This window comes from Eptatretus burgeri, chromosome 3 (genome assembly GCF_056783735.1).
Source record: "Eptatretus burgeri isolate ZD-2024b chromosome 3, Ebu_testis_v1, whole genome shotgun sequence".
Taxonomy (NCBI): domain Eukaryota; kingdom Metazoa; phylum Chordata; class Myxini; order Myxiniformes; family Myxinidae; genus Eptatretus; species Eptatretus burgeri.
This window is the reverse complement of record NC_140963.1, coordinates 45,745,123-45,768,741: the sequence shown is the minus strand read 5'-3', so window position 1 is coordinate 45,768,741 and position 23,619 is coordinate 45,745,123. Positions and strand designations below refer to the sequence as shown.

Sequence of the window (23,619 nt, the reverse complement as noted above, 5' to 3'; positions counted from 1 at the left end):
GCAGAGGGACCAGTCCATTATTATATAGATAGGGGTAAGATGGGTCAGTCTATGATTGAGACAAGTTAACATTGGTCTCCACATGTCACAGTCTTGACGACTGGCACAGACAAGGCTCATGAAGATTACAGCTTCAGGACACACTTGATAATATTGAGGTCCATACTACAATTGGCACAACGCATTGCTTGATTGACACAGACATCTGATAGGTGTTTTATTCACATAAGGACATTGTCCAGCAGGTGCCAGCATTTCCATCTAGGGTTCTGCCAGGTAAAATACCACTCGTCAGACATATTGCAAAAGCTGTTGGTGACAGCAAAGTCAAAGTATATACAAAGCGAAAGGAGTAACTCCCTGTTGCTGTTGCATTTACTTTGCCAAACTTTGCCGAACACCCGACCCCCAGAACCTGGCAACACGTGTGTAAATCATCCAAAACCAAAAGTTTGTCTGTGGCTGGTACTGATCGAAGAGGCCAACTTAACTCTGCACAAAAACCACTCCTTCACTTCATCACCGGGAAAACGAATATATAAATATAAATAAAAACTATCAAAATTCTGCTACTCAAAAAAGGTTTAACCAGACTAAATTAATTAGTTAATTGAAAAATAATGAAGATTTACAAAAAAAGAACCAAAATCATCACGTTAATAATAAAGCAATAATTGAAAAAAAAAGTTGAGAGATAACAATTAAAAATGCAAAACACATTACAGAGAACATGCAAGATTTAAAAGGGCTAATGACTATAATGATATAAACAAATAAATTAATAATAATTCAGATAGGAATATCGAACAAATAGGCAAGGAATGGAGTATGGGATTGTTTGTATCAGCGTGTGCGTGTTTGCGGGATATACATTTGTTTTGAGTTTCTTAAACTACGTCAAGATGTCAATTGTTGAGTTTGAGGAAAATGGCGGAGATTACAACTGGGAACGAGTACAGCCTTTAGCAAAGTGTGTGACGAGTTTAATACGATGATCAGCAAGGGAAGAAATATTGAAAGCATGTTAAAGGTCAGCATAGGGAAGATGATTTTGAAAGATGATCGTTCGCAAAGCATTTTTTGGACTTGCTCGATATCATCAACTTGGGATATTGTGAGAGCTCATCTCCCTCCAGGTGCTCCTAAATTCTAAGATAGGGTGAATGTACATCTTGCACATAATTACTAAATCTCCAACTTTCACACCATTCTTCTTGAGCTTACACAAGATGCAAAACTTCTCAAGGCATTGCTAACCATATGCTCATCCGATTAGATCCACATCAGATTCCCTTGAATTATGACATCGAGAAGCTTCATAAATGAAATGGTCGACATAGAAAATAAATAAAATGCAGTAAGGATAAAATAACATAATTTATGACAATAATGATTACAATAATAAAAACAAGCAGATAATACAAGGCAATACAAGGAAATCAGACCCAGGTGGAAGCCATTCAGCCCATGATGGCTGCACCACATCATCCCCACACCAATTTATCAACACAAGATCGAAAGAAGAAAATGCAAAAAACAAAAAAAATTTAAAGTTTTTTTTGTGTTTTTTTTAAGTTTGTCTAGTTCAGGGGAGGGGGCATGGGCTTGGTTAAAACACACACGCACATCAACCACACAACACCCCTTGACAAGACCCCCACCAACATGACTCCATACACACAATCACCCATCAATGCTCAAACTACCAAAAAGTCCTGCCAACATCCCTATACTCCTCTATCTCCATCACTTCCAGGTACCTAACTAATTCTAACTTAAACTTATCTACTTTTTCTGCTGTCACTACCTTTCCAGGGAGACCATTCCTTGCATTAACTACTCTCTAAGTAAAAGTCCCCTGCCTTGCTACCGTCTTAACTGTCGTCTTCATTACTCTCAAGCTACGGCTCTTGGTCCTATCACTCTCTACTCTGTTTAATAATTCTTCTGCACTTGTTTTATCTGCACCTTTCATTATCTTAAACATCTCTAAAATTATCTCCTCATGACCAGATGCTTTCTTGTGCATAAAGCCCTGTCTCCTTCGGCTGTTCTTCATAGCTGAGTCGAGCTCGGCCAATAATCAATCCAGCAGACCTGTGTTGAACCCTCTCTATGGCATCCATGTCCTTCCTGAGTTGTGGTGATAAAAACTGCACACAATATTCGAGATATGGCCTCACTAAATTCATGTACAATGTTAAAACCACCTCTTTTGATATATAAATGAATCCCCTCCGAATACAACCTAAGACCCTATTTCCATCCATCCATTGGGACCATACTCTGTGCAGAGCATTTGTGCGGCCTGACCAGTCTCCTTGGTCATCGGGCACAATCATCCTGGACTGGTCACCACTCCGACGCAGGTAACCAGCAAGCTGGCACTCATTTTGCCGACCTCGGAAGGATGACAGGCAGAGTCAACCTCACCTGGTATTAATTCAACAGCTGAGTGGGATTTGAAACCAGGATCCTCACATCTCAATAAAAATCCAATTTGCTTCACCGAAAGCTGCCTGGCATTGTGCTGCCTGCTTACCTCCCATATCTATTACAACCCCCAGATCCTTCTCCTGTGTGACACGCTCCAAAATTACCCCTTGCATCATGTAATCTCTATTTTCATTGTTCTTTCCCATCCCCAACACCTTACACTTGCTCAGGTTAAATTCCATCTGCCAGTCTTTTGCCCAATCTATGCAAGTATCAATACTTTCCTGTATCTGATCACCATCCCCTCTGCGATCGACTTTACCTTCAAGCTTTGTGCCATCTGCAAAATTTGGAAATTCTACTACACCCCACTCTCCAAATCATTGATGTAACTCATGAATCGTAATGGTCTGAGTACTGATCCCTGTGATACATCCTCCCAGCAAGACATCCTCCCACTCACAACCACTCTTTGCTTCCCACCACTAAGACAGTTTGAAATCCAATTAGCCACCTGACCAGCCACTCCACAAGCCCTCAGTTTAGCTAACAATCTCCGATGTGGTACCTTATCAAATGCCTTCTTAAAGTCGAGATATACTATGTCCACTACCTTTCTCTCATCCACCCAATCAGACACTGCATCCTCAATAGATACTCTCAGCTATTGGCAATTCTCCTGAGTGTTGTTTTGTAAAAGTTGAAGCAAAATATCTGTATAATAAGCCTGCCATCTCACTTTCATCAATAACCACTCTCACGGTGCCAAGCGTCAATGGGCCCACACTGGTCCTAACCTGTTCCTTTCCCTTGATACACTTAAAGAAAGCCTTGCTATTATGTTTAATATTCGTCGCCATGTCCTTCTCAAACTCTCTTTTGGTTTTCCGAGTTATTTTCTTAACTTGCCTCGACTTACTCCGATGGTGATATAAATCTAACTCCAATCCTGTTATTTTAAACCTTATAAATGCCTTCTGCTTTTCCTTAATAGCGTTCCTTATCTCACTGCTCAACCACCCTGGTCTCTTTCTGTTTCTAGTTTTACACCTCCTTGGAATGTGCTTACTCTGCACTCCACACATTTGCTCCTTGAAGGTTTCCCATTTTTCTGATGCTGATTGTCCTGTTGTTGGATTCTCCCAATCTACATCAGCCAACTCATCCTCATACCCTCAAGGTTTGCCTTCCTGAAGTCTAATATCCTTACTCGACTATACTGAAATCTAACCCTGAACAGAATCTTTGCACACACAATGTTATGGTCACTTGCTCTGAAATGCTCCCCTACCTCCACCTCCTCCATCATATTGGGATTGTTACTTAAAAGGAGGTCTAACACTGCACTCCCCCTCATGGGCTTATCCACAAACTGGGTTAATAAGCAAATCTGGACTAAAACTAGGAAATGTTCATCTGCTCTGCCCTTTCCCTGTTCCTGGACCCAATCTATCCCTGACAAGTTAAAATCCCCCTATAATCAATACTATTCCCTCACCACATGCCCTTTTGAATTCCTCATGTACTCCTACTTCCTCCTCTTCCTTCCCACCTGGAGCCCTATAAAAGCATCCTACCAGTATCTTACTGTTTTTATAATCTCTAATCTCCACCCATACAGAATCCTCAACATTTATTCCTTCCTTAACGTCATCCCTTTCTCTTGATACAATGCTGTCCTTTACCCAGATTGCAACTCCTCCTCCAATTCTCTCCTTCCTATCACACCGATACACCTTGTAGCCTTGTAATCCTGTCCTCCAGTTACTCTCCTCCTCAAACTATGTCTCACTCACTGCAACTATATCGTACTCCTCGCTATCTTCTTTGGCTTCCAGCTCTTCCATCTTCTTATTTAAACTTCTGGCATTGGAGAAGAATATATTTAACTTTTCCCTTCCTGAAATTCTATTTTCTTGCCTGGCCTTACTCATCACAATTACTTCATCACTTCCTTCCTTAATACCTTCCCCACCCTCTGCTGACCTAAAAAAGCCTGAATGGCTTCCTCAATTCCCACTGCAAACCTTGCTGCCCCCTTTCTATTTAACATATGGCCATCATTCTGGAAGCACTCCCTTTGTCCCCTTGATGATTCCCACTGCTTCATAAATGTAAAAAACCTTCCTCCCTACACCATTCTTCCAGCCATTGGTTGACATCTATTACTCTGCTCATAATTTCTGTATCATTTCCTCATCCTAGGAGAATCCCAGAAAACATGACCTCACAACCCTTTGCTTTCAGCCGCTTACCCAATATCCTGTATCTATTTTTCAAAACCTCTGAGTAAACTTTCCCTTCATCATTCGCACCAAGGTGTACGACAACCAACTTCTTCCTGCCATGACCTGATACAATATCGTTTACCCTTCCTTTAATGTCCCTAACTCCTGCTCCTTCAAAACTGCCCCCTTCAAAAAAATCCTGCAGCATGAAGAATATACATATTTAATCATCTCATCACCCACAAAAACTGTCTCCCATACCTCATTTCTACCAATTTCTATTGCTGCACCTTCACCAATCCCTACACATGCTGCATGACTGCCTACACCTGCTGCACAGTCACTACTGCCTGTACCTGTTGCACCTCCACTACTACCAGCCCTCGCTGCACCTCCACCACTGCCTGCCCTTGATGCACCTCCACCACTGCCCGCACCCATTGCACCATCACCACTGCCTGCCCGCGCTGCAAAATCACCACTGCCTGCCTTCACTGCACCATCACAATTGCTTGCCTGCACCAGCTACACCATCACCACCGCCTGCCTGCTCCCGCTGCAGCATCACCACCACCTGCCCCCACTGCACGGTCACCACCACCTGCCCCACTGCACCGTCACCACCACCTGCCCCACTGCACCGTCACCACTTCCAATATCCTCAGCAATACAAAAATATCAATTATATTGCATGACAATTATGGTCTCAGTTGCAACAATGCAGTGCCTGTGTTGAAAAAGAAACAGGGCAGGTGCCCTACCAGCCCTGGCCGCCACCCTAGCCACTCGGAAAACTAGCCGAGCAGCTGCCCTTGGCCTAACTAAAGTCATGTGAAGCATGTGAGAAGTATCACAGCCTTGGCCTTGCCCCAACTGCAGAAAAGCACCACCAGCAGCAAGAACAGCTCTCCAGCAAGAGATGGAAGGTGGCAGCTGCCGTAAACATCAATTCAAGGCTGAAGCTCATTCTCCAGGTAGTCAGACATACATCAAGTGAGCGAGTCCATGTGCACGGGTGCGGCTACCTCGGCACTCTCTGCACACAGCATGCTACAGAACATGCAAGAAGGCAACCATACGGCCCCAGTTGACTTCTTCAGCGAACATCTGTGGCAGCACGTTCACAAAGGGGCCCCAAAACTCCACCAGGCTCACCAGCCTTAAGCACCAATGAAGACCATTCAGCTCCACAAATAACACGCTGCACAGCCATGTTGTGATGTCACACAGGTAGCACTGCCCCCATTGCCTCCTCTGTCCTCTTTTCCTGTTTGTTCATTTCATTGGTGATCATGTCCAATTGTTGTCCCGCTGCCTTAGTGTTGCCTTTTTATCCCGTCTCTTTCTTTCATCTTGTAACAGCTTTCATCTTGAACAAAAAATGCCCGAAACAGATGTCTACTTTGTGGATCTTCACAACTGCTCTTTGACAACCATACTCTTCCACACCTTCAACCTCAGCTAAATTAAACTGAAACACCTGCGTTGAACCTTTACATCTGTATCCATGTTTGTGTTTTCTATAAAATCATCAAAATGAAAATTTTGCTGGAATTTGGCATCACTGTTTGCAGCAAACAATCAGGTAATTAAATGGATGATTTTTTGTTGAAGAGATAAGTTTTGCTATTTAAATGAGCTTGCCCAACGATATCCTGTATCAAAAAGCACGTGATCTTCCTATTCCTTTTCCATGCCCGAGAAAGGACATCACTTCTTCAAAAATAAAAATCAGTCTTCACCTGATATTTGATGATGCAAGAGCAGGTTGGAGAGAAACCAAAATAAGAGGTGGTTCCCTTCTTGTGGAACTTTCCTCCAGAGGTAGTTAAAATGCACTCCCTCCCCTCCAGGGCTTAAAGTAAGCCTTTCCACTACACCAATCCCTCGAAGGAAACAGTTTAAAAAATGAATAGTTAAGGCTCTTGGAAGAGTGAAACAACGAAGGGAAAAGTGTGAACAGAAACAAAGTTGGTGAAGTGGAAGCAGGACACGAGAAGACATGGATGCATGAGAGGAGGAATTTCAGGTCCAGAGAGGACAGGTTTTCAAGAGGTAGAGGAAAGCTCGAAGGTAGAAATGGGAAGATGAGAGGGCATTTGGGAGCAATCTTTAAATCAACAAAACATGCAGAAGGATGGTTCCATAGGAAGAGAAGAGTGGGATAGATGAATGGAGATGAGTGCCAAGCTAAAATTTATGGATGGCATGTCTGGACTTGGACAGACTGTTGGTGGGCTTCACGTTTTTGGAGTGTGATTCTGTTTTAAGCAGTGATTCTGGATTTTGGAAGTTTCACTGGAAAGACGTCCTCCCCAACTGTGTCTGCGGACGTCCTCCTGCAGTTGGGTTACTTCTTATTAGGAGGTTGGTGGCAGGATTTGCACTCCGGCCACCGTAAAACCCTTCATTCCGCAAAACACAAAAACGCAAAGAAATCTGAAAACCCACTCCGTGGGAGTACCTCCTGTGCAGCTTCCCTTCGCATGGGCAGCACACCGGATGACGGGATTGGGGCAAAGCCTTCGGGACCCTCAATCTTTGATGAAAGGAGGGAAACCACGGGGTAACATTCCTGGGTCAGATTGCGGGAGAGTGTGTCAGGGTAGTGCTGAGGTGTCGTCCACCAGACGGCAGTCTCCTTGGGATAACTTGAGGCAGTCCTTTCGGGTGGGTGTCTGAAATGTCCGATCCCGAAGAGAGGACGATCACCTGGCTCTGTTATCATCTGAGCTCAAGCGTTTGGACATCGGTATTGCAGCACTCTCTGAGGTTCGGAGACCGGATTGCGGCGAGGTCATGGTGCATGGTTACACATACTATTGGTCTGGTCGCTCTGACGGTTACCATGCCCAAGGAGTTGCTGTAGCTGTGTCCAATAAGCTGACTCCAATGATAATTGAGGTAACACCAGTCAACAAGCGTATTATTATGAGTCTAAGGATTCGTCACTCCTTCGCTGTCATTTCCCTGGTCTCTGTTAATGCTCCGACTGAGGCGAGTGACCTCACCCTGAAGGACACATTCTACGCCACACTCGAGTCTGTGGTTGATCAGTGCCCCAGACGAGATACACTTCTAGTCTTGGGGGATTTCAATGCATCGACTGGAACTGATAGGGACGGTTATGAGACGTGTGTTGGTCCCGATGGGTCAAGCACTGTGAACCAGAATAGCACTAATTTCCTTGACTTTGCAAGAAGTCATGGACTTAGGGTGGCTGGTTCATGGTTTCAGCGCCCACAAGCTCATCGCTGGGCTTGGTATTCCAATGCTGGCGTTGTGGCAAAGGAGATTGACCATGTCCTCGTTGATGGTTGCTGGAGGATGATCCAGAACTGCAGGGTCTACCGGAGTGCTCAGTTCCTCAATACTGACCACAGGCTTGTTGTAGCAACTCTTAAGTTGCACCTTAAATCCTGGAGAATGGTACCATCCCAGCCTCGGCTGGATGTTGCCAAGCTCAGGGATGAGAGAGTAGCTGAGGAGTTTGCGAACAGACTGAGTGGAGATTTTGGAGGTGTGGGTACTTTGGGAGGACCTGAAGAGTTGTGGAGTGCCTTCAATACCACCGTGCTTGATGTTGCCGGTGGATGGCTTGGAATTCACCATTGGGCAAAGAAGAATTTTGTCTCTCAAGGGACACTGGATACCATTGACCAGAGTTGCAGGGCCAGGCTGAATGGCAGAACTGAGTTGTTCAGGGAGCTGAGGCGTAAGAATGTACGTGCGCTTAGGGTGGACAAGGAGGCCCATGTGCGAGGAATCTGTGAGGGGGTAGAGCATCACCTGTGGTCAAGTGATTCTCGTCCTGCTTACAGGGGAATTCATGCATTGCGTTAATCCAAGCCCATCCCTCGGTGTACTGCAGTTAGAGCATAAGGTGGTAGGCTCTTGACAGAGGAGTCCGAAATGAAGGCCCGCTGGGCCGGTTACATTGAGCGGTTGTACCAGGCTGATCCACCAGCTGTCTGGGTAGACCTCAGGGGTGTTACAATAACCGTTGCTGGCCCTCCAACAAACTGTGGTCCACCTTGGCTTAAGGAAAGAGGCTGCGGGGAACCGTTTGAAATGGGGTAAAGCTCCAGGGATCTGTGGCATCCATGCTGAACTTCTCAACGCTGGTGGAAATGCTGCACTCGTGTCATTGCATGGAGTTCTGTTGTCTGCCTGGAACACAGGCATCATCCCAACTGACTGGAAGAGGGGCCTTGGTGTCTCTCTCTGGAAATGGAATGGTGATCGCCAAGACTGCAACAACTACCGAGGGGTGACGCTGCTCTCAGTACCAGGCAAGGTCTTTGCTCGGATAATTCTTGAGAGGGTTCGCCACCATCTGCTTGAGCACCAGCATCCAGAGCAGTCAGGCTTAACACCAAAGCGGTCAACGATTGAACGTATCCTTGCTCTTCGTGTCCTCACCGAACGCAGATGAGAGTTTCGGCAGGGGCTGCTTGCAGCCTATGGTGATCTCTGTAATGCGTTTGATTCAGTGAATCTGGATGCCCTCTGGAAGATTCTAGGTCTTCGTGGGGTGCCACCAAAACTGAGCGATCTGACGTCTGAACTCTACTCTGGTACTGAGAGTGCTGTGAGATGTGGTGGCACCATATCTGACTTATTTCCAGTTGTTACTGGAGTTAGTCAGGGGTGTGTACTGGGTCCCACACTTTTCAGCACTTGTATGGACTGGATTTTGGGGAGGATGTCAGAGAGATCAAGCTGTGGTGCATTGTTTGGGAATGTCAAGATCTCTGACCTTGATTTCGCAGATGATGCAGTCATCTTTGCGGAGACTTTACATATCCTTTTGGGGGCACTCAAGGTGCTGAATGAGGAGTCGGAGCCACTGGGATTACGGATTTCCTGGGTCAAAACTAAGATGCAGGCTTTCAATGACATCTTGGATGCTGCTGTCCTGTCTGTGTCTGTTTGTGATGAGGATGTTGAGGTCGTGGAGAGATTCACTTACCTTGGCAGTGATATTCATGTCTCTGCTGGCTGTGAGTCAGAGGTCAATCGACGTCTGGGTCGGGCCTGGGGAGTCATGGATTCACTGGATAATGGGGTGTGGTGCTGCCAGTACCTGTGGAGGAAGACGAAAGTCCTAGTCTTCAGGTCCTTGGTGCTTCCAGTCTTGCTCTATGCATGAGAGTCTTGGACTCTGACCAAGGATTTGAGATGGAGACTTAATTCCTTTGGTAGCAGGTCTCTTCATAGAATCCTTGGCTATCACTGGTCGGACTTTGTTTCCAACGAGCGGTTGCTGAGAGAGACTCAAATGAGATTTGTTTCCTGCATAGTCCGCGAGCGTCAGCTATGGCTGTATGGACATGTGGCTCGTTTTCCTGACGCTGATCCTGCTCACCAGATTCTCTCAGCGAGGAAGTCTCATGAGTGGAGGAGGCCAGTGGGCCGACCACATGCCTCATAGTTGCAGCAGATTGATCAGCATCTCAAGGAGATGGGGATGGGCCTGGCATCTGCCTGGGGGATGGCCAGATGGAGGCCCCTGGAGTACCGGTGGAAAGTGCATGCAGCGACGCGCTGCTGTGGCTCATGCTCCCATACCTGACCTGACTTGACTGGAAGGAGGTTGCTGGCAGACTGTGTGCATGCACCCATCAAGATGAGCAAATTTTGAGGCAGAGGCACCAGCCCAGAAGGGAGAGCAGTACTGTACTTCATCAAGCTGTGGATGAAGGCTTTGTCGGTGGAGATTATCGACATGAGTGATTGTTGACATTATTGTTGACAAAAGCGAAGCAGCAATCCCAATGTGGAATAATATTAGTGAAGCCAAAGTGAGGATCATAGAAGGGATGCATGTTGAGGTTTTCACATTGATGGTTCTCTTGTAGCTACCCATACACAGTCCTGGTCTCTCTCATCATAACACAGTTGAGAAAAAAATAAAAACCCTTGGATATTCATCTCCATAATGATGAACTAAAGCAAAAAAATGCACAAGTTCAATTGACAATTAGTCTGACATTTCTGAAGACAGATTTTCCTGAGACCCAATAAAGTGAACAGTTGTTGACAAATTATGTATTCTAAAAATTCAATAAACATTAGTTCTGAAGGGTCATCTCGACATTAAATAAACAAGCACTCACAGTTGTAAATCATTGTCTGTACTCACAGTAATGGTACAATCTTGCCATCACTCCTCACACACTCGACCTGTCGGCTGCGATAGCCAACTCGAACGTGACGGGATGGTCTCTTCCGATTATGAGTTCTGCCTGAATGCCGGCCAGATTTGTGATGGCTCTTGGGGTGCCCCCTCACGTGGACTTTATCAGTTTCATTATTTGTACCGCCGTGAACATTTGCATCATGTTGCCCCAAGTAGCGTGACTTTCTCTGAATTCTCGCGGTAGGGTGCATGGGCATACACTCACTCCAGCGACTAACACGCAAGCTGTATGCGAAGCTCTCTGAACTGTCACCAACTCTACTGCCATTACTGCTGTATAAACCACAATTTGATACTGAAAAACATGGCTGGATTTCAGTAAGGTTTTGGCAGGCTGCACCACCATGTGTCGGGGGAACCAACACTGCTCGAGTCCGAATCTGGAAACCTGTACTGCTATTGTCTTCACTGTCACAAAAATGACTGCAGTTCGACCATGGTGTAAACTCTGACACAACACAGTCACTGGGGCAAGGGGCTGAGCATTGTTGGCGCTGCAAAGGACGTTCGTGGAAAGAAGCACACACTTCATCAGGCACTGGTACGCCATCAGCTCGCCATACACAGCCCGTCATCCTTCGTTGCCAACCAGGCCAGCCATCCTGGCTGCCACAGTCAGGATACTCAGACTTCAGATCAGGTACCTGGTGGGGCCTACATTCCATCCAAGGCCCAGGTTGCCATTCCACTAATCGACGATGTTCAGCACACACTTGAAAGCAAGAACGCCGCACTGTGGGCCGCTCCAAAACACCTTCTATTTCAGCTTTGAGGCATTTGGAACGTAAAGTGGTCCAGCCCTCACGGTGTACGCACCACACTTTTCGCACCTGAACTCCACCAGGCCCACAGCCATCACCCACACACTGCTCCCAGGAGCCTGCAAATGCATAATCCATTGTGAGTCAAATGAAATCAGAATTGTCTGGCCTTTTAAATAAGGCAGTCGTGTTTAAACATTTTGATTGCGTTCGATGTCATAAATTTTGGTTTGCCACACACTGGAAACATGATGGAAATTTTCAATAACGAACCCTTAGGCACAGATTTCTATTAGCTCCAACAGAAAAAAAAAATCATATTTCATTCAAGTCAAAGGAAATATAAAGGCAAAATATTTTTGTTTTTCCATAAATTTCCATGATTATTATTCAGAGAGACATTAAAAGTATTTTACGTCAATGTTTAAAATGTTCCCGTGAGCAATAAACCCCACTGAGAAACATGTATTGCAAAATTATTCTTCAAAATAACGCACCAGGCAAATACGAGTACATGTCCAATTGCTTTTGCATGATAGAGAAGTGTGAAAAACATTCCACAATTACCAGGGCTAGAAACTTCTCCATTCTGCATCAGAATGTGAGAAATGGTTGATTTTAATGTCTTAATGGAAGTAAAATTTGAGATAGTGACTGCACAGTGAAAGTTGGTTCCAATATGCCATTCGGTGACAGGTTTCTGATAAACCTGTTTCATTGTCCCATATAGTTGTTGTGGAATATTGCTTCATGATTGATGCCATCACACACATCTTGTAGAGTATGAGTTCTGCATTATGTTGCAGATATCGATGTTTTCTGGATTTAAAGCACAAAATAAATGGCGCGTAATACCGTGAAGAGCACGAAACTCTACCCTTCGTGTGAGCATACACCTGATTATAATTATCTGTTGGGATTGCACAGGAAAGGTCATCATAACATATTTATGAAGATGAGAACAGAAATATAAATAACAGCAAACTTATTTAAAGCCATTTTTCTAACCATGATGAGATAATCAAAACATTTTAAATCTTCCTTCGAGCCTTCCAAAATGCATAATTGAAAGCATTCCATGCACACAAGCAACCCAATTTTGTGTTTAATTTCATCATGTAGATGCAATCAATAATACAGATGCATCATCCACTGGAAACATGAAACAATGTACATTCGGTCTGTCCTTATTTCATTCATTTCAGAAATTTCAAGGGGCTAACCCGAATTTAGGTTGATATTTATGAGAAGAAAATATATGAAAAAAAATATGAACCCGAAAAAAAATTGTCAGGGGGCAATAATTGTAAAAAAATTGTAGGTCAATTGTAAAAATTTTTTTACAAAAATTGTAAAAAAAAAAGTGCATTTTAATGTTTATTTGCATTTTTGTATTTTTCGTGAAATTTTTGCGTGCTTTCTGGTTGGTTCGAACGTGAATAACACGAAAAAAAATGTTTTTGATCCCCAAAAAGTGTTACATATGTCCCGAAACGTAGCTCAAAAATGAGGAAATTTTCCATTTTCAACATGAAATTATATCTTTTGTTCTTGGACTGACACGGCTTGTTGTACGTATGAGATATTTATTGTTTAGATCTGTTGTATTGTCTGCTTATTACTCCATTGAATCACTGAGTCCGTCAGTCAGTGACTGACTGACTGACGTCAATTTCAGGTCTGGTATCCGGTCATTCAGGCATTTAGTGAAATTGCATTTCGTGAACTAATGATAACTATTCTGTCGTTTCAGAATATATACTGATTCAGACCTGACATTGTTAAAGCGAATGGATAAATATTCCAAAGTGAACGTTGATATATCTAAGGCAACGGTGAAAAAGTTGCTGGGACAGTTGTGGTATTTATCGGTAGAACTGATACCATTATGTCTATTTGACCGAAACGTGTCAATTGAGACAAAAAGAAAAATATCTCAAACTCTAAAAGAACAAGACGATGACGATGATGAAGCACCGAAAAGAGCTGGTGTTCACCAGAAAGATATCATGTGGCGAAAACTGGAAGATTTCGCATTTCCGAGAGGCAGAAGTTTTTTTTTGATGTACTGCATTTGAACTCTGACTTTCTGCACAAAGACCCGGATCAATGGGAAACTGAAGATAGTTTCGTACAGAGCCGTACTATCGTCAGCAAGCTGAATGTTGTGAATGACTGTGCAGAGCGTGCTGTAGCCCTGGCGACTGAGTACAACAGTCTTATTACGGACGATGAGGAGCAAAAGCAGTACCTATTACAAGCGGTAACTGATCACCGAAAACGATTCCTGGACTGTAAGAAATCAACTTTGAACAAGTGAACTATAAGCTCTTGTCCCGTCTGTTCAAAGACTCTGTCTGCAAACTACGGAGTTCGAACAACGCGAAAAATACATAAAATCTTGATTTTTAAGACTTTTCAAGTTTCACTGAGATGCACTGGAAAAATCTTGCCAAGTTCAACAATATTTTTCTGCAGTATTTCAGATTCTAATGCACCAGAAAACATCACACATTACATGTTAATGTCATTTTGGCATAAGTTTAAAAAAAAAAGAAAAATATAAAATGAATTTCTTTTTTTTTCAAATTTCGATGGACGGTAGCAACCCCTAAAATTTTTTTTTTCGGGTTCATATTTTTTGATTTTGTTTTTCTCATAAATAACCCAAATTAGGGTTAGCCCCTTGAAATTTCCGAAAAAAATAAAATATGGACATTGGACAGCCCTAATCTACATACATACATTATTACCTCTTCCACCGAACGTGTTAGGAGGTTCGGTTTTCACCCCTCTCTGTCTGTCTGTTTGTGTGCAGGATATCTCAAAAAAAGTTACGGATGGATTGAGATAAAATTTGGTGGTGAGGTTGGATATGTGATAAGGACGACCTGATTAGATTTTGGTGAAGATCCGAATCTGGATTCGATAATTTTTAATTGATTTTTCACCATTGAGAGATGGGGCTCAACCGATATCTCAAAAAGTTGTGGACGGATTCAGACAAAACTTGGTGGACAGGTTGTGTGTGTAACAAGGACGAATTGATTCGATTTTTGGTGAAGATCTGGATCTGGATAGGAGGTTTATTTATTTTTTAAAGTGATTCTTCGCCATTGAGAGATCGGGCCAAAAACGATATTGTTCTGCACAGCATGATATTTCAAAATGCATTGGGCCCGATATATTCTCATGGATCGGGCATTACGTGGTGGAGGTATGCGCTCAAACGAGTGCCATTCTCGTTCCAATATGGGATAATCAATAAAATATATATCATATACATCACATTAACAGGTCACTTTGTTAACGCTCTCATCACACACATTCAAGAAGTATCTTTCAGGTCACAAGGTGCACTTACATTCCCAGTTTTATTACATGGAAGCAAACATCACAGCCAGGTAAAAACTTTCAATGATTTCTTGCAATACTGCTGCAGCATGTGCTATTGTTAATGATTTGGCCAAACACAAAAGTATGTTTCCAGTAACAAAGCAGAGCAGTCTTGCTGGCAAGACTGTTAAAATTATTTTTTTAGGAAAATTTTTTTTGGCAAAAATCAATTTTATGAAAAAAATATTTTTACGGGAAACAAACAAATGTTATACGAAAAAAAATCATGCGGAAAAGAATAAATCATTTTATTGAAACAAATTACAACAAATTATAATATTTAATTGATCAACATATAATTTTACAACTATACATGCATTGTCTGTTTTCAGCAACTCACAACAATTCACACAAATGAGTAAAGTAGCGGGGAGGGTGTACGAATGATGGGAGTCGCCTTGAATCATGCTTAATGGACGAGGTGGGATTAAATTACAAATTCGACCTGCTTGATACATTTTAACTGAGGCATGGCTGTGGTACTGCTGAAGTACCTCGGTACATTAAAATGGAAGTATGGAATTTAGCCAGGGTGTTAAAGGCTCGATTTGTCTGATTATTGTTAGTTAGCAACCACAGAACCACGGAGTACGGTTATAGGCTCAGGCCAATGAGCAGGGGATGTACTCTGCCCTCTCACAAAATAATTAATTGGTATTCCATCGCCTCTGCATCTGATCGTTTAATTGCTATGCTATGACGACATCAAATGCACTGTCTGCAACTGCAATGCATACAGTATAACAATCGTTGTAAAAGCTGTGTTGCAAAACTTCGTTCTCCATTTCCTTAAGAGTTTCCATTTTATGCACCTCGTTTCTAAGAAATTGACGACCTCAACATAATACTTCTAGAGATTTCAAATGATGTCACATTCAATTCGACATGATAATTGCTAACCCCAAAGCACTTTAGTTACATGATTCTCTCCTTTGTTGATTCCAACAAATAAGGCATGTTTCATGTCATTCACACAATACGAGGAATTGTTGTGACGTCATCAACTGAAACTGCAATTTTCCATTGCTGGCCAAACTCAGTGTTGTAATTATGATCCACAACTGATGCCATGTTTATCTGAATGGAGGAGGTCATATTCTGCATATCCAAAAAGGATCGACTGCAAGGGTTTAGATTTTAGAAAGGACTCAGTACATTGATGAAAACACTCTTCCATTCAGGTGTTGAAGCAGATGGCACGTCACCATCTCCTTTCACTCCCCACCAACCCTCCAAGTCTTTTTTTTTTAACCCCATTAACCCTTCCTTAACAATTACTCCTGCTTACAGGTAACTTTCTTTTTTTTTTATCTTCCTCTTCTCTCTCTCTCTCCTCTCTCCCTCGTCATTAATTTCCTTGCTTGTCGGTGTCCAACTGTGGCTCCACTGATCCACTGATAATTCATTGCCTTTTTACACTCGGTCACCTCACTCTTCCATGAGCCTCAATCATGGGAAGAAAAAAAAAAAAGAGTAAAATTAATGAAGTTAATGAATTTTACAATGTATATAATGGAGGAAGACATGTACCTTTTGAGGTGACATCCATGATATTCACCAAGTTAAAGGAAAGTTTGTGTCATTGTGTGCAATATAAAATTTATTATAATTAGATGTAAAATATTTTAAAATGGAAAGTGAGATAGAACTAATATACAAGAGTTATTCCACACCAACTCACCATAAAGGATCATTTTGTTGCCTGACCCTTTCAGATTTCAGATTTTGCTGGAAAAAATTCACCTGGTGGTTTTTAGGCATGCTGACTTCAGAGATGAGAGTCATTCTTTTTCTAGTATTTCCCCTTTGACCTGAGGTTAAACTAAAGTGAAAAAGTGATCATTACCAGAAAATCAAAGTGAGTTTGGGGCTCCTGATATTTATTTTCCTTGAAAGCTGCATTCATTATGAGTCTAACGAGGTGCGACACACGATTGTAGCATCTAATTTGAACCCAGGGTGATTTATCTGGTCAAGGCCACCTTTTCACTTTAGGTTGACCATTGCTGGGTCACAAGTCAAAGGGGAAATTAAAAATAAATGAATGACTTGCATCTTTTAACTCAGCGGACCCGAAAACCCACAGGTGAATTTTTTCGAGCAAAATCTGAGAGGGTCGGGCAACGGCTCTGGCAAGTTGGTATGGAATTGACGCGCCGCTTGTGAAATGAATTTCTCCATTAACAAGGGAAGTTGATAACCTGCACGAAAAAAAATTCATTGCTGAATTAATTGCACGTGTAATCACATGAGAACCGATTCCCTCGGGGAATAAATACCACAATGGTTGATAACGTTATGAACTTGGCAATCTGCTATTAACCTTTGAAAAGTTTCAGCATAAATAAATTATATAATTAGAAAGTTTCCAAGAATTTTATTTCTTGCCTCTAAGGGTATTTAGAGAAACTTTATAAAATATCTCACGCATGTCTCAAGCCAATTCACTATGGAAATATTTTTTGAGTATTTATAATCCAGACGTGCTCACATGTATGACAGTAAGGATAAACCTTGCGCCATGATATGTATTGTTGCAGTTGTAGAAAAGGACCCCGGGCTGACACCTAGGAACCCTCAGTTAGATATTTCATTAGTAAGTGTGTTTAATCAGGTTACCTTTCCCCTCGTAACAGGGGCGGGAAAATGCGTTGTGTGCAAGCAGGTTATATCCCCTTTGAAATATCCAACCTTCTGGAAAGCCCCCATCCATCCATCCATCCATCCATCCATCCAACCATCCACCCCAATCCCTCACTCTTTCCCTCTCAAACTTCTTTCCCCATACCTCCCTAAGATCCCTTTCCATCTCAAAACTTCTCAATACCCCCTCTTCATTCAATCCATTTCAATCCCTCCCATCCTAAATTCATTTGAATCCATTTCCCATACTTAGTCTCCTTGCGCATTCCCACAGCACAAACCATACACACAATGCAACATGTCTCACAGCAGCACATTACGCCACAAAACATGTTCAGAACCATATTATCACTGCCATAGTCAGCGAAGCAGTTCCTGCAAAGCTATGGTGGCTCGAGCAAGATGTGGGAGCTGCACCCACAGTGTAGAATGGCAAGGAACACGACGTCACACTGCAGCAAAGGAGCGCCAATGGGGACGCGACAAATGGGCAACAACCACCCTTGCTACCCCAAAGCCCCTCTTCACTGAACGTCTATAAAATCCAGGATACTCCAGCAAACAGGACTGACTGACGTACTAAGGATTGAGACGAGACCCAAAACTGCCTGCCCACTGCCTGCCTGTCTGGGAACGGAGTGAGTTGCATTACGCTGGGGCAAAAAGACCACAAGAGTGAACGGCAGCATCAGATCCTTGGGGTACAACAGCTCCATATTGACACACACCTCTCCCAACATACTGAACTGACACCCCACACTCACACCCACCGCATTCCCTTCCTTCCCTTCCATCCACTTTGGGAGCACCATAAGCCCACCAATTTGCATTTGATGAGTGAGAGGCCGCAGCCACACCTCCATCTTCTTTCTCTCGTTCTCTCCCTGTTTCTAATATCCACAGAATGATTGTGGCACACCTATCTTATGTATAGAGCAAGTTAAGATTGTGAAAGGGGTTCTTTCTGTGCTAGGGGTTAAGTTCTTTGCTGGCTGACACTGCCCTACTTGTAAATACATGTCTTATTTCATTTGCAAACTGTTTCCAACCTGCTCGATTGTCTCCTTTCACCATTGGTTCAACATAGTGAATGCAATAAATGGATGGGGCAGTATACCCCATTAATTCACTGCATGAGCTGAGCTGACCTCCCACCTTCAGTTTCACTCGGCCGCACATAATAAGTAGACAGGGTGGAAAGTCGAGAATGTGGTTCCCCAGTTGGGAAACAGAATCACTGGGAAGGTAACATGATAATTGGGCATGAAAACTATGCCAGATTTCGTTTCCTCCACCGGTGTTTGCAGTTGCTCTGCAATCCGTCAGGCTGCGGAGTTATCCATGGCTTGTCTGCTTCAGGGTCGGAGGTTGACTCACGGGTCAAAGCCACCCCTTCATGAAATCTGCTCACCACCCTCAACCCGTAATAGTATGTTGATAAATACCAAGCCATGGTAAATTGACTCGGAACACGCAAGGGTATTATACAAGGATAGTGGGTTATCATATAACTTTTATTCTTCAAAAAAAATGTTTCTTGAAAAATGTTTAAAACAACAACAGCAGAATTTGTTGATGCATATGTTTCATGTGCAGTCTCATGTAAATATCAGATGGTTTGAGGTTCTCCTTCACAGGGAGTTAATGATACCCCTCTGTTCAACAACACACTTGACTGTTGTCTACTATCTTGATTATATCCAGAGTAATTGATGCAGAGTGAATTAGAGTAATTTGACTGCGCGAAGTCGACGGGTATGCCTCCACTCTCTCACACAAACACTTGAGTAATGACATATTTGACCCTTGACCTTAATCATATCTGGCCCAAAATCTAATCAGTTAATTGCCCTGTCTACCTTTTCCTTTGTACCAAGTTTGATGAAATTCTGTCCAATATTTATTGAGTTAGGGCATAAACAGTAAAATTTCAGAGTTTGACCTTGACCTTTGAACCTTGACCTTTATCATATCTGGCCCAAAATCTAATCACTTAATTGCCCCGTCTTACTTTACCTTTTTACCAAGTTTGATGAAATTCTACAATTTGATTCTTGAGTTATCGCGTAAACGAAAATCCGGACGGACGGATGGACAACCCGGAAACATAATGCCTCCGGCACCCTTGGTGCGGTGGCATAAAAACCTTTTGGTTAACCACAAGGAAATAACAAAATATGCAAAGGCACTTACATTTTGGATATCTACCCTTCATCAGAGTAAGAGAGGGTGAAACGTAGGCTCTGGAATCTTACAGTAAGGAGAGCTAGTACGGGGATGATAGAGAACAGTGGATCCAGGAAAAGTGCCGTGATCAAACGGTTCGGACAGGATGAGACACCAAAGCTTCTTTACTGCACAACAATTTAATCAAGGCAAAGATGGCGGCAACCAACTCACACACACACACACACACACACGAGGCACCAGTAAACCAAAAACCAGAAGTTCCCCTCCCTTTCCAGTGGAGATTACAGGAAAAAAGGTAAGAATTACAGAATGGCATTGCACCAACACGGCATCACAGATTGCAAGTAAACATTCACAAGTAAAGCAGTAAAGCATTCACATATATAGCATAGCATGAAAGACTTTCTAAGAGCCACCCTCAAATTTGTGAGATAAATTTGAAAAAAAAGGAAAGTCTTCCAGTCCATTCACCCCTTATCCATTGTCCTCAAGCTTCGACAGTCGGATCAATTTAGCAAGTGGTCGAACATAGTTCTTGCCATGAACTTGAATGCTGGCAGTTCAAGCAAGGCCATCTGAACCCGGAAAGGTGTCCATGACCTTACCAACTGGCCACTGAGCACGAGGCAGCTGGGAATCTACAATCAAAACCACATCGTCCGTAGTCAACCCCAGACTTTCCTTCTGCCACTTCTGTTGAAGCTGGAGACTGGGAAGGTAATTTATATTATACTAAAACTCTCATCTTGCATGCATGTATGTATGTATATATGTGTGTGTATGTTCCTGAAATACAGCCAAAACGGTACACGATAGCGCAAAAAATTTTGGGCCACCTTACTCATCATTCGCGTGCGGTGTGCAATATCAAGTTTCGTTAAAATCAGGCAACAAAAAAATTATTAAAAAATCAATTCCCCATTCAGTGAAGTACTCTTCGGGAGAATTTGATCAATGCAAACAACCTCAGCGGTATAGTTCGCTGGAGCTATCTTTTTTTTTGAAATGATTTTTTTTATCAACCGCTGTCACAACGGGAACCCAAGGGGTTCATGGGTCATCTAGTACTTAATAAAGTTGGACCAAAATTGATCAGCAAGGATCTGGCTGTGACGCCAGCGACGGCGTCCGAGAAGCTCCGTAGCCGGATACACCACTTGAGGTAGCGATGCATCAAAATGTCCCATCAGCAGCACAGCGGGCGGAACAGGATCAATGTCAGCTCCATCTGATGATACATAACCCAAAGGCTTGGAGTTAAGGATGCCCTCAACTTCAATGAGGACCGTGCACAACATTGGCTCCGTCACATTACGGGTTCCAAGTACGACTTGTAGGCTGTTCTTCACCGACCTGATTTCTCGCTCCCATACTCCGCCAAAATGTGGTGCATTGGGCGCATTAAAGCGAAAGCTCACTTTACTTGCTGGTGGGCGAGACGTTCGACAAGAACAGGTTCGAGAGCAGAGGATGTTTGACGAAGTTCCGCATCTCCCCCTCGAAAGTTGGTGCCTCTATGCAATAACATCTCGTGAGGTTTCCCTCTACGAGCTAGGAAGTGACGGACGGACATTAGGAAGGCATCAGCATCGACGCTCTCCAGGAGGTCCAAATGTATGCTATGGGTGGTGAGGCACTTGAAGATCATACCTTTCTGAGCCATCATCTCGAATGGCATGAGTTTCTATGGATCCTTGTGGGCCATGAAGAAGAACCTTGACGACCTCAACAGGACATCATGTGGATGGGAAGGTTTGTCAAGGTACATTACAGGTGGTGAAGAGCCTGTCATGAAGACGGTATTGCTGGATTTCTGCACTACATCATGTAGGATGGTTAGGTGTAACTCGTTGCAAGTAACGCATGGCTTTCTGAGTGTACAGCAATCAGCTGGGTGGGTCTGACGGCACCTCCAGCAATGGTCATGTTCCCTTAGCCACTTGACAATATGGTCTGTGGCAAGCTTCTTGAATTCCGCACATGAACCGAGGCAATGATCACTGGTGTCACAATAAGGACAATAGGGCTTGGGCTTGGTTGTTGAAAAAAACATTACACAATGGCTGTGTCCTCGTGCCAGCCATCGGTAACTCGGAGTTGTGAAACACAGATGCCCGTGATTCTTTCCCCTTGAAAGATAAAGAATGCTGTTCCTGTCTCTCTGATCCCTGGCCCTCGCATTTGTAGAGGACAGCAGCTCGGTCCGCTATATGCTTAGCTCAGGACTTGGCCTGCAGCCAAGCTGCCAGATGGTGCAACGTGGAGGTCTGATTAGAATCTGCATTCAAAAGTCCTTGGTTAATGCAGTGCTCGATGAATCCATCACAATAACTCGGTGGCAGTTTGCTAATCAGCCTGTCTGCATGTGAGCCACATCATAGTTCAAATCCATGTTCACCTTCCAGGGATCGCAACATACCCACAAGGGAGTGCAGTGCAAGGGCAAATAGTCCATGGGTCCAGGCATATATCGGTACCATCTGAGGAAACCAAACCTTAGGGCTACTAAGTTATTGGTAGGGACTATATGATTATTTCAATATGTGATAACCGTTCCAGAAGAGCAGCTTAGTGTATGTATTTTGCATTTTTACCATTCTGAGATATTGACGTTTTGGGGGAAAATCAAAAAACAAACAAAAAAAAAACCAAGGACCACTGGGAGGAAGTGGCAGAGCTGAAGTCCACGCAGGAGGAAGCAGACACCCGAATGCTTCTGCATGCTCTGCATGCAGCAGAGGCTGGGTACAAGGCTGTGGTGATCACTGCCGAAGATACAGATGTCCTCGTGCTGTGTCTTGCCTTCAATAAGGACATCCCATGCCCGTGTATCAGAAGTGTGGTACGCAAACCCGCACACGGTTCCTCGACATTGACAAGCTTGCTAGATCGATGGGAGACAGTGTCTGTGATGCCCTGGTTGGACTGCACGTGTTCTCCGGTTGTGATACAGTCAGTGCCTTTGCAGGCCGGGGAAAGATGGGCGCCTTGAAGCAAATGAAGACGGATAAGACCTACCAAGAGGCCTTCAGTCAGCTCGGTCATTCATGGGAAGTATCCACCGAGCTCTTTCAGAAGCTGCAAGAGGTCACCTGCCACATGTACGTGCCGTCTACCAACACCACGAAAGTCAATGAACTCTGACATCAACTCTTCTGTGCCAGACAGGGAAAGATAGAGTCCAGTCAGCTTCCGCCATGTGAAGACTGCCTCTTCATGCACGTCCTCCGTGCAAACTACCAGGCTGCTATTTGGAGGCGCTGTCTGCAATGCCAACCCTATGTTCCAAGTCCCAAGGGTTGTGGATGGACCACTGATGATGACGGGAAGCTGGCCATCGAGTGGATGCAGAGTTCTCCAGCACCGGATGCGGTGTTGCAACTGCTTTCCTGCAAGTGTGGACGGTCGTGCAAACTCCCAGACTGCACGTGCCTTGCCAATAGCCTGAAGTGCACTGACATGTGCAAGTTGCGAACCTGCAGCAACCAGCCCACTGATGTCGAGGAAGAGGTTGGAGACCTCGAGAACTCTGATGCTGATAACAGTGATGAAGACTCGACTACTGATCCATGGTGTGAATGTTTTGGCACAATCACAAGGACATTCATGGCTACAAACATGCATGAGTAAAACATAGTACATAAACATGCCACAGTAGCATGGTGAAATTTGGGTTATCCGTAAATTTCACATTTTGGACGCTTGTTGGAACTAGGGTAGGGGAAGGGCAATTCCTTTAACTGTGGTAAAAACTTGTAAAATG

At 43.6% G+C, this 23,619-nt stretch overlaps 1 protein-coding gene across 1 annotated transcript in view; it reads right to left on the bottom strand.

Annotated features, from left to right (window-relative positions):
* Nucleotides 1-23,619, bottom strand: part of LOC147029798 (thrombospondin type-1 domain-containing protein 7A-like) — an 879,531-nt gene that overhangs the window by 366,348 nt on the left and 489,564 nt on the right. Inside the window, exon 4 of the mRNA XM_085872138.1 lies at nucleotides 10,810-11,746. Coding sequence (XP_085728264.1) covers nucleotides 10,810-11,746 — 937 coding nt within the window. The remainder of the gene's footprint in view (nucleotides 1-10,809; nucleotides 11,747-23,619) is intronic.